At 34.0% G+C, this 12,895-nt stretch overlaps 1 protein-coding gene across 12 annotated transcripts in view; it reads right to left on the minus strand.

Annotated features, from left to right (window-relative positions):
* The window catches only part of mark3b (MAP/microtubule affinity-regulating kinase 3b), a 132,517-nt gene that overhangs the window by 41,034 nt on the left and 78,588 nt on the right, over nt 1-12,895 (minus strand). For all 12 annotated transcript variants that reach the window (XR_012395690.1, XR_012395688.1, XR_012395689.1 and 9 more), the window contains 4 exon segments: nt 12,542-12,607; nt 12,353-12,423; nt 5,441-5,497; nt 551-787 (listed from right to left, as the gene is read on the minus strand). Coding sequence is in view for 8 of the 12 variants with exons in the window: in XM_068215560.2 (XP_068071661.1) it covers nt 551-787; nt 5,441-5,497; nt 12,353-12,423; nt 12,542-12,607 (431 nt within the window). In the remaining 4 variants the exon portion in view is untranslated.

The following is a 12,895-nucleotide window of genomic DNA, read 5'->3' on the forward strand; positions in this document are numbered from 1 at the left end:
CTGGTTCAAGCATGTTTCTAGTATGAATTAGTGTGTTATTGGCATGATTTTAACAGGAATTTGTATGTTTATGATATGATAACATGTTTATGATATGATAACATGTTTATGGTATGGATTAACATGTTGCAAGTAAACTTCTAGTAGGAATTAGCATGTTAGCATGATTTTTACAAGAGTTAGCTTGTTGTTAACATGTTTCTAGCATGAATTAGCATGTCCTCAGCATGATTCTGGTATAAATAAGCATGTTAGCAGATTTTTTTACCATGAATTAACATGTTTTTAACATGTTTCTAGTGTGAATTTGCATGTGGCTAATATGATTGTAGTTCGAATTGGCATGTTGTCAACATGATTCAAGCATGAATTAGCATGTTTTATTATTATTGTATTATATTATATGTTTTGATTTCTGCTAATTTCATACAGCATTTTTCATGAGCCACTCCAAAAAAAATCAAACCCACTGGCTTTTTTTCCCACTTGCATGAGTCTCTGTGAAGGTTTAGCAGGGCACAAGTGACCTTTAAGGACAGAACACACTAACCTTTAGATTCTGTCCATCAAAGGGCAACGATCCGCTGACCAGCGTGTACAGAATAACCCCCAAACTCCACACGTCCACCTCCGGCCCGTCGTACTTCTTGCCCTGGAAAAGCTCTGGCGCTGCGTACGGCGGGCTGCCGCAAAACGTGTCTAGTTTGTTCCCGATGGTGAATTCATTACTGAAACCGAAGTCTGCAATTTTAATGTTCATGTCCGCATCCAGAAGTAGATTTTCTGCCTGCATAAGAAAGAGAGAGCACAAGATTGAGGGAGATTTTCAGATGAAACAATTGGAAAACCCTATTTTTTGTCTATGTTGTGTTTGTTCTATGGGATGTTTAAATACAAATATCATCACATGAAAACAAAGGAAGAACTATTGTTAATTTCAGATCGTTGATTAACTTTTGTAGTCTAGATATTTTTATTTTATTATATTTAAAAATTTTGAAGACAGTTTTAGTAATTTGGTTGTGTTGTTTATTTATATACTGTATAGTCTTTTATAATCCAAGTTTTAGGAAGAACAAATAATAACTTCTAGTAGATTATTTCCTATCAGAAGTGGCTTACATGAAAGGTAAATACCTCTATAATATTCTTATTTTACCAAAATAAAATATGATATGCCTTGATTTTTAATGATTTAATTAGGGCAGTAAGGTCTGACTTTGCTTAGACAAAAAGGAACTTTGATGAGGAGGCTGAAGTATGAGAAGGAGCGCTATCCTTCAGAAGAATTTGCCCTCTCCTGTGGTTTGTAATGTTATAGGCAGCACAAATGTCTTGATACTGTACCTCTGGGTGTTGATGCTGCCATCCACTCTGCAGATCTCTCCTACGCCCCCATACTGAATGTAACCCCAAACCATGATTTTTCCTTCCCCAAACTTGACTGATTTCTCTGAGAGTCTTGGGTCCATGCAGGTTCCAGTAGGTCTTCTACAGTACTTGTGATGATTGGGATGCAGTTGAATAGATAATTAATCTGAAAAATCTACCTTCTGCCACTTTTCCAAATAATAAACTAGAAGTCAAGTTACTATTTGTTGCTCTTACAACTGGGATTGACGACAAGACTTTTGTCAGGTGGTAGTGTACAAGCATATATAAGAAAAAATACAAATGAAATAAGCAGTGCTTTACTGTTTTCAGAAATACAGTAATTGAATAATCAAATGTAAAATAATACTGCACAGTCTTCGATTAATAAATAATACAATAAAATTAAAAGTTATTAAAGTTATAAATGGTAAAATTTCTTACGCCTTAATGCTTTTAAATTCCTTACAGGAATGATACATTGTGCAGCCCGAGTATAAAGGCTTTAAATTTGATTATAAAATTGCAGCCTTTGTGCTTGACTGTATGTGCGTTGTAAATGTCTCTTCTCCAAACAGCTTCTTAAAGTTACTTCTTATGAAGCCACGTTAAACTAGACGGCTAGAAAGAGATCAAGTGACAGCACATCATACGATAAGAAAGCTCCACGTTTCCACCTGGCTTCCCTCACACGAGTCATTTAGACAGCTTCAGTCTGACACGAGCCTCATGCATCATTTACAGAGCATCAGTCTGGAAACACAGTGTGTAATGGAGCATGGAGACTTGCAGGAGGAGAGAAGACGAAAGAGAGAGACAGCAGCATCTTCTGGGGAGCTCATGCTCAGAGGCACGGGCCCTGTTCATATTACTGCAACCTCAATTTTTAGTCTGCTCTCCATTTTTAGTCTGGAGCCCTGATGTTTGCCAGAGGAGAGAAATGTGGTTGGTCAAAACGACGTCAGAGGAGAAAGAAAAGCAATTGAGAAAAGAGAAACGCAATCTGTCAAAAGTACATCGCAGGAGAGAGACACGAGGCAAAAAGATTGGCCAAAAGAAGGCTATAGTATATCATATCATATAGTATATCAGAAGAAAGAGAAATATGATTGAGGAAAAAGAAACGTAATTGGTCAAAAGTATGTCAGAGGAAAGAGAAACATGAAAGGAAAAGGGGTATAGGAAAGTGAAATGCCATGATAGAGGAAAGAGAAACAAGATTGGGCAAAAGTAAATCACACAATACACACAACACCCCATAATGACAATATGAAGAAAGATTTTTTTGAAATTGTTGCAAATTTATAAAAAAAATAAAAACCTGAAAAATCACATGTACATCAATATTCACAGCCTTTGTTGGGAACCTCTAAATTGAGCTCAGGTATATTCTGTTTCCACTGATCATTCTTGAGATGTTTCAGTAGCTTAACTGAGTTCACCTGTGGTCAGTTCAGTTGATTGGACATGATTTGAAAAGGCATCTGTCTATATAAGGTCCCAGGGTTGACAGTGCATGTCAAAGCACAAACCAAGCATGAAGACAAAGGAATTGTCTGTAGACCTCTGAAATAGGATTGTCTCGAGACACAAGGCTGGGGAAGGTTACAGAAACATTTTTGCTGCTCTGAAAGTTTCATTGAGCACAGTGACCTCCATCATCCGTAAGTGGAAGATATTTGGAACCACCAGGAATTTTCCTAGAGCTGGCCGGCCATCTAAGCTGAGTGATGGGGGAGAAGGGCCTTAATTAGGCAGGTGATCAATAACCCGATGGTCACTTTGTCTGAGCTCCAACGTTCTTCTGTGGAGAGAAGAGAACCTTACAGAAGGACAACCATCTGTGCAGCAATCCACCAATCAGGCCTGTATGGTTGAGTGGCCAGATGGAAGCCACACCCCACCTGGAATTTGACAAAAGGCATCTGAAGGACTTTCAGACCATAAGAAACTAAATTCTCCGATCTGATGAGACTAAAATTAAACTCTTTGGAGTGAATTCCAGGCAAAACGTTTGGAGAAATCCAGGAACCGTTCATTACCAGGCTAATACCATCCCTAAAGTGAAGCATGGTGGTGGAAGCATCATGCTGTGGGGATGTTCTTTAGCAGCAGCAGGAACTGGAAGACTAGTCAGGATAGAGGGAAAGATGAATGCAGCAACGTACAGAAACATCCTGAATGAAAACCTGCTTCAGAGAGCTCTTGACCTCAGACTGGGATGACGATTCATCTTTCAGCAGGACAATGACCCAAAGCATTCTGCCAAAATATCAATGGAGTGGCTTCACAATAACTCTGTGAATGTCCTTGAGTGGCCCAGCCAGAGCCCAAACCTAAATCCTAATGAACATCTCTGGAGAGATCTGAAAATGGCTGTACACCATTGCTTCCCATCCAACCAGATAGAGCTTGAGAGGTACTGCAAAGAGGAATGGGCAAAAATTCCCCACAACACAATTGGTCAAAAGTACATGAGAGGAAAAAGAAATGAAACTGAAGAAAGTGAAACGTGACAGAGAGAGAAGCAATTGGTCAAATGTACATAAGGAACGTGAAAAAGAAAATTGGTAGAGGAAAGTGAAACGCGAAAGAAAACCATATCAGAGGAAACATAAACAAGATTGATGAATGCAGTTAATTAAAAGTGCGTCAGAGAAAAGAGAAACCCGATTGGGCAAAAGGACGTTAAAAGAAAGATAACTGTGATTGGTTGAAAGTATACATCAAGAGGAGAGACACGAGATTGGCCAAAAGTATGTCAAAGAAAGAGAAACACGATAGAGAAAACTAGTAAAAGAAAGAGAAACATGATAGAGGAAAGAGTATTGCAACTAATCAAAAGTATACCAGAAGAAAAGAGAAAGACGATTGGTCAATAGTACATCCAAGGAAAGAGAAATGCGATCGGTCAAATGTATGTCAAAGGACAGAGAAACACGAAAGAGAAAAAAGGTAGTGGAAAGAGAAACGCAAAAGAGAACCATAATAGAGGAAAGAGAAACAAGATTGATCAAATGTTTGAATTTACATCAAAGGAAAGAAGATGTGATTGGTCAAAAGTACATCAGAGGAAAGAGAAACACGATTGGTCAAAGTACATCCTAGGAAAGAAACACGACTGGTCAAAATATGTCAGAGAAAAGAGAAACACAATTGGTCAAAAATACATCAGAGGTAAGAGAAACGAGATCGAGGAAAGAGAGACATGGTTTGGCAACCAAAGAGTTCAGACCTTAACCCTATTGAGAATCTTTGAGAAAAGCTTTGCACAGTGATCCGACAGTCCCATCATCAATAGTTCTTGGCAAAACAAATCAATGCATCTCTGGATTGGAATAAAGGTAACATTGCAGAAGCATATTGACACAATGTGAGACAGAAAGTGTGCTGTAATCAAACATAAAGGTGGTCCAATAAAGCATAAAGACTCGTACACACCGGGACGCCTTTCGTTTGCGGTTATCATCAGCGTTTGTCGAGACGTTTTTCCGGATTCAAACCCAGGCGATTTTCACTGGCGTCGAGCAGAAGAGTATGCAAAATTACTGCTTGACGTTAGCTGGCGCTACACAACTTTAAGCGTCTGACACGCTTAACACAGAAGAAGAAGACAAAGTTGACACGGTTGTTGTTATGGATGGTTCAAGTAGCAGCTCCAGCTCTAGCGATAAAGAAATGATTATTGTTCACCAGAGCAATAAGCAGCTCCACGTTCATATCGCCTCTTCTTCAATGTGTGCTCGCATTGACAGTTTTGCGCTTGAGCGCCTCCAAGTGCTGTTTACTGTAACTTCAGCAGCTCCGTGCACGTGAACAAAAGTATCAACCTGATTGGTGGAGAAGGTTTTGACGGGGCTCGTCAAAACAAAAAAAACGAGCATGAGACGTTTTTTTTTTTTAAATGACAATTTTACGCCTGGCGTTTTGTTTTGTGGGACCAGTGTATTACAGTAGGTGTAAACGTCTGATTTCAACTGTACAAAACTTTAGTAACAAAAGAAGCATTAATGACTTTTTGTGTTATCTGTTAAAGAACAATCACACAATAATTGTTGCCTGAGCTTACCTTGAGATCTCTGTGGACAATGTGTTTTTGATGGCAGTACTGAACTGCTGATACAATCTGAAAAAAAAAAAAACGGAGACAAAGGGGATTTAGAACAGAAAGAGAGACAAAAGTGAGTGCATGACAGACAGACAGGGTGTGGTGTAACAGCCAATGCGCCACATTAACTGGCATCATGGCTTTTTCCCAGAATGCCATTGATTGGACTGGGGAGCATGTGTGCTGTGGCCCTGACACATGATTCTGGATGATGAATGAGGGAGGAGAGACTCGCTGAAAATCACTGCTCAGCACAGCCTGATGCTTACACCTCCAACCAAACTACATGAGTGAGATTGAGGAACCATATTTCTTCTTAGCGGAAACAAGCTTTACTGTATATTAAAAATATAGCATCAGATCAGAAACGGGTACTTTTATATCAGCAAGTGGGCACTACATGAATTAAAAGTAACAGCAAGGATATTTATAATATTACAAAAGATTTTCCTTTTTAAGTAGATGTTATTCTTTCAAACTATTCAAAATTAAAAAAAGTAAAAATATAAATATTTGCATAAATTAAATATATTATTGTTCTTTTATTATATTTGTAATGCAGATTTTTTTGTGAGATGAAAATATAGAATGCAAAAATGTAAATGTCTTTTTCTGTAGAGTATAACATGTGTTTCCTTGCTCTGTTAAAAATCATTTGGGAAATATTTGATATATATGTATATATATATATATATATATATATATATATATATATATATATATATATATATATATATATATATACACAACAGTTTTGTCTGGTTCTTGACTGGCTATCTTGGCTGATAGCTGTGCGATATTCTGCAACAACAGCACTCGTACAGCCTCTTCACCCTTATGATGTGTTACTCCGCCCACATAGAGGGACATCAGATCAATAAACTCACTACAGTTGACAAATATTGCGGCTGTCTGATAACATGATGTACTTTTGAAACTTTTTTGGGAGAGAACATAGTTGTTTAGATTGCAACTGCGCAGTTAATTTATAAGGATAGTGCCTCTTTTAAAATATTTATAATTTCGGAAATTCAGCGCATCAGCCTGTCATACTGAGCAGAGCAAAGACGGTTAAAGCTTTGCCACAAGATAGCGACAGAGACCGCATAATAAGCCTTTAGAGGAGGAAAAACTCAGTGTAATTATGAACTTCCCACTTATCAAATCATTACAGAACAGAGTAATATTATAGGTTGATCTCTCTCTATTGTATGTTGTAGTGCTGTATTTAAACATAGTAATCTGGTAGTGTTTTGTGCTTTGCTTTGGCTTTTTCGGTGTTAATTATTGTGAACAAAGAAATACTGGGAAATGTCTCTAGACTGATGGCATTTCATGACATTCAGCCTTATAATCTTAATTTTATTTTAGCTTTTCAAATATTTTATTTATTATTTGTTTTTTTGTTTCAGTAGCTGAGGTAGTTATTTTAGGTATTTTAGTTCAAGTAACAAAAATAAATAAGGTTTTGGATGAATAAATCAAAAACTCTTTTCTTTCTGTTCTTTTTATTTCAATTTTCACATTTTAGCAGTTTAGTTGTTTTTTTTCTGTCATTTTCTTTTGTTTCTCAAATACTTTATAATTGTTTTATTTTAGCTTCTATTTACCTGGTATTAAAAAAAAATCTAAATTATGTAACATTTTTTTTAATTTATAAAAATATTTCCTCGTCAATAAGCTGAGGTTTTCTAGGTATTTTAATGAAAAAAATTTATTTTTAAATAACAAAAATGATCCTAGTTTTATGATTTTAGAATAATCCTGATTTGGAGGTAATTTAAATACTTATAAATAATACATTTAATAATCAAACCACACACAAGTAAGCATGGGATAATAAATGTTTTCATGGTATAACACGGTTTGGAAAAGTCAAGGTTTTAAAAGCGCGGAAATGTTCTGCTATACCCTTCCTATGGTAAATGTAAGATTTTTTTTTTATTTACTTTTTTTTTTTAAGGACAACAGTATCAGTAGAAAAAATATCAAAAGATGCTGTTTTAATGGTAAAGAAATCAGTGTTTTGAAACTAATGAGAACAGCAGAAGTCAATGATTAATTTGAATTATTTAGCCTGACATGTTTACTGCCCCAAATATTTTAAATGTTTCTGAAAATGAAATATATTTTGTTCAAAGCTAAAAAAAAAAAAAAGTTGTAGTTATTTTTACCCAGACATTAAAAAAAGAAGATATTTTAGAGCAGTATTCACAATACCGTGATATCTTTATCCAAGGTTATCATACCTTCAGAATCTTATACCAGCCCGTGCCTATGCACGAGTGACTGATTTCCAAAACATTACTTCAGTAAAACAGGACGTTTTCATGTAACCTGCTTAAATATTCCATAATGCTCTGAAATGAAAGCTCATTACTGCCCGCGTTTCCCTCATCTCATTTCTAAAACACGCCACACTCTCTGATACTGTTTAATATTCATGGCTCTCTATCCGTGGCCGTGTCCCAGACATCAGATTGGGCCACAGATTTCCTGCCTTTCTGCAGCTGCTGGCAGAATCTGGAGGTTTTTCTGCTCTGCCCTGTAATCTCAGCGGCGCTTCATGCCTGACCCAGATAAACGACTCCACAGCAGCAGAGGATGATGGGAGGGAACCCCCCCATCCCTACCACTGCAGATGATGCTGGAAATCATGCCCTCACCACCTCAAGACTGGATTATTGAGATGCTCTAATAGCTGGTTATTTGTCTTCTTTAATAAACAAGCTAAAGTGAATCCAAAGTTGCTAGAGTTATTACATCTGTCAACCCAATTTTACCTGTTAAGGTATGGTTATAAAATACTGATCATTACCAACAAAACTTTAAAAGGGTTTTGCTTTTGTGTACTTCTAATCACTATACTCTAATAAACTATAACTCTATATACACTATAACTCTAATTAAACACACCTGAACAAGCTAATCAAGGTCTTACTAGGTATACTTGAAACATCCAGGCAGGTTTATTGAGGCAAGTTGGAGCAAAATCCTGCAGGGACACCGGCCCTCCTGGACCGAGATTGGTGACCCCTAGTTTAACTTCTGGTTTTCGGGAACGTCCACAAAATAATAATAATAATAATACAAATCTGATAATAATTGCTGCGCTACAATTCTGTGTGTACATAAATATACTGCTCTGCATAAATGAGTGAACTCCCTGACAAACGTCATGTCACCTATTCAATTTTTAGGAAGAACAAATAATAGTCAACATTTAAAGTGATTCAAAACCTTTAATCAAAGTCGTCCTCAAACTATTGAAACAATACCCATTCTTGCCCTGGGACAATTTTAAAAAACATTTTAAATAATTACAAACTGCAAGTATAAAGCTATTTTAAAACAACAACAACATTTGAGCTGCTTTTTAAAACACTTGACTGGTTTTCTTTAGTTCAACAGAAGTTACTTCCATAAATTCATCATGGGGTGTGAGTAAAAGGTAGATAAGGCTAAATCTTTCTCTGCTGCTGCAGGCCATCAGAGCACAGACTCTCACAGGGGGAACAGAGAGGTTGAAAGGGTAATTAAAAGAGCAAATGAGTCTGTCAGCGGGTGAGCGTCTCATTAGAGCTCCATCACTGCACTGCACACCTGATCAATCCAGCACACAGTCACTCTATCATTACTGTTTTGCACAACACAATCACAACAGGCGGATTATTAAGTTAATTGTGGGTATAAAGGTATATGATATTTATGTAGGGAAAAAAACAAAAACTGGCTTTAATTAAACTAGGACTTTTTATCTTTTTAAAATAATAATTTATAATTAATACAATCATTTTGGATCCCTGTTTGTTTTCCTTTTCTGTATGTGAAACTGTCCAGTAATATTCTAAAATTTCTGCTTTGTAATTTTTTTGAAAATAAAATATAGCATCAGGGGAAAAATACGAATGACAAAATAATAATAAATTGATTGAATGATTTTGGTGTAAATTTGAATGAAATAAAAATAAATATTTTTAAAATTTTTAAATAAATATGAAGCATTAAATGAAACAAAAAAAAAAATATATATATATACACATTTCTCATTTTCATTTACTTTAAGAACCAAAATAATCTAAAACATCAAAGCATACACATTAATAACTTCAAAAAGATAGTGAAAAATATTAATACACAAGTAATAAAATTAAAATATTTATATGGAAAAAATACAATGTATAAACGATATATATATATATATATATATATATATATATATATATATATATATATATATATATATATATATATATATATATATATAATTCTTTTTAATAATACCATTTTAAATTAAATTGAGATAATGCAGATTTTTATTTTTATTTAGTTTAAAGATATAAAAATACTAAGTGAAGTAAACAGCATATTGTAATTTAAATAATATATACAATAATAATTTGATATAATGTAATACAGTATAAATTAATATATAATATAATAATAAAACTTATAATAATATTTTAAATTTTGAAAATTATATTTATTATTTAATAAAATTTGTTTTTTATCTATATTTTTTATTAAAAATTGTAATAAAAAATGTTGACAACTACAGCACACACACACACATACACACGCATCCACGCACGCACGCTTGCTCGCTCGGTTATCTACACTCTTATATACACTAGCACTGTTGATGAAATGCAGTATACCCTGGTAATCTATCAACAGAATAGAAAACTGCATTATGTGCATTGTGAACATGCGGAACAAAACGCAATGATGCAACTTCAAAAACTCCCAAACACTAAAATCAAGCAGAAATCTCTTTGCACTGCAATATTATTGTTAAGTCAGCATATTAATTTGTCAACTAGCTATTAAGGCGAGATGCTGCAGGCAAACACACACCCCTCGATTTTGTAATTTGGGGCTTTTTTACCTCCTCATAAAATCTTTTTCAGGTCTTATGATATTTGTGATGCAGCATTTTATGTGCGAGATTATAGAATATATATATACAAATGTAATATGTTATCTTATGCTTTGAAATATTGTATCTTTAGCTTCTATTTATTGCTGAGAATTTTTTTGTGATGCAGAAAATAGAGACGGTATTAAAGAATCCAATCATAAAAATGTATTTTTCCTGTCAAGTATATCACAGAATTTTGCTAATGTAGTATTATTAAATTAAAAGCTGCACTGAGCCAACGTGCAGCCACAATGTAAATTAATAATTACAATTTACAAAATTTACAGTAATGCTAGCAATTTTGATTGCCAGTAAGACTGTAAATGCTCAAGCACACTGTAAATTAGAGATTACAATTTACAGTATAATATACATAACATATACAGTAACTTACTGGCAAATTGGTTGCCAGTAAAACTGTAAATTTACAAGCGCACTATAAATTAATAACTACAATTTTAATCTAAAACATGATGTAATGTAAATATTATGTAGATTTCCATATTATTATAATAATATATATATATATATATATATATATATATATATATATATATATATATATATATATATATATATATATATATATATATATATATATTTTTTTTTTTTTTTTTTCATATTATTTTCAAGTTTTTTCTCCTGCACAGGTTCATAAATCTCTAATTTCATACACCACACTGCACATTTTTTTTTCATATGTGCATTCTTACATTTTTGTAATGAGGAATTTTGGTCACACATACTGCAATTTTCCTAATTATAAAATATTATTTTACAAAAAAATTATATATATATATATATATATATATATATATATATTTTTTTTTTTCTGAATTAGGAAGTGATTAAATAAAATCTGAAATATATTAACAAAACCTGGGAACAAGGATTAACCGATTTCACTATTTACAGTGCTTTAATTCTTTACAGTTAATTAATTCTTTACGGTTAATTAATCGTGAAGGCTTCTCAACACCATGCATGGAACAAACTGCTGCAACTAAACAAAGTTATGCCAACTGTGTGCTAGTTTAAAGTTCAGAGCTTGTACACCGAGGCTAATACCCACACACACTCGATAAACTATGGCTGAGGCTATTATCTAACTGCCGTTTACATTTTGCGTCTTTTGCGAGTGCAAGAAAAGAAATTACTATGATGCTTAAATTTACATTAGACAAATACAGTTTTTTATTGATTCTCATTTTTATTTTATTTATTTGTTGTTCTGTCATTTATTTTCAGTGTAAAATTATTACTTATGTTTAAATGCCAAAAGCTTTTTTTCTTTTTTTACTTATTATTAGGTCCAAAGAGAAACAGACTTTTGTTTGGTATTTATTATTATTATTTTGTGCTGGGTTTTTTTTTTTTTTTTGGTTACTGAGCAGCAATAAAAACAATTTAAAATAGAAGGAGTTTTCATGTGATTATCTAAACAAGTAGTGTTTTGAAATTAATGAATGCATAATAACCGTGAAAACCATGAAACCGTGATTATTCCTCAGACTATATCAAGATATAGTCTTAATATATCAAGAATATCAAAAAACTAATTTGAATCAGACTTTATACAATGTTCAGATTTGTATGCTAGAGAAACATGCAAATTAGTGCATATTTAATTAAACAATACCTCGTTTGCATGTTTAAACAACATTTTCATGATACGTATGATAAAAAAGTTAGTAATCCTTAAAGTAATCAGTTGTGTAACTATGATGATATTTATTCATTCTTTTTTTTTTTTACCCTGTTCACCTGCAGTGTCTTAAACCCTATTTAGTTTATGACCCTAAAGCAGAAGTGCTCTATATGGGCCACACTGAACCCAAAGCAGCCATTCGACTCATCAGCCACCAATCACGCAAGCGACAGCGAATCAGAGCTCAGGGTGTAAGCGCGAGGGGGCGGGGCAGGGCTGTATCCAGTGCACTGCAGTTCTGTACCTGTCTAAATTTAGCTCTGGCCTCCTTCTCCTTCATGCGTCCGTGCGCTACGAGGTAGTCAAACACCTCCCCTGTGGACAGAACAGGCCTATCAGATGGAGCCTTTTCACTTTCACAAGCTTCGTTATGTAAAAATTACAAGCCTGTTTGCATAGGATTACATAATATAATAAGCTTTATCAAACTCACCTCCGCTGGCGTACTCCATCACCAGGTAAAGGGTCTTGTCTGTTTCTATGACCTCAAACAGCTTTACTGTATAAACACAAGAGAGAAACGAGACACTTTGGTTACATTAGAGATAATTATTCTGCTGGTTTTATGGTTCTGATGTCCGCATTTGTGCTTGTATTGAATGTTAATGTGATGTTTGTCATCGTGGATGCAGCAAAACACAAAGTACGTTTTTGATTATTGATGTAAAGTCATGAATACAAATTCACACTAGCTGTAACAAGGTTAATCAATAACAATAATAAAAAAAATAAATAAAAACAACAACAACAAGAACAACAATATATTATTATTATTATTATTATTATT

The sequence above is a fragment of the Danio rerio genome, chromosome 20 (assembly GCF_049306965.1).
Source record: "Danio rerio strain Tuebingen ecotype United States chromosome 20, GRCz12tu, whole genome shotgun sequence".
Taxonomy (NCBI): domain Eukaryota; kingdom Metazoa; phylum Chordata; class Actinopteri; order Cypriniformes; family Danionidae; genus Danio; species Danio rerio.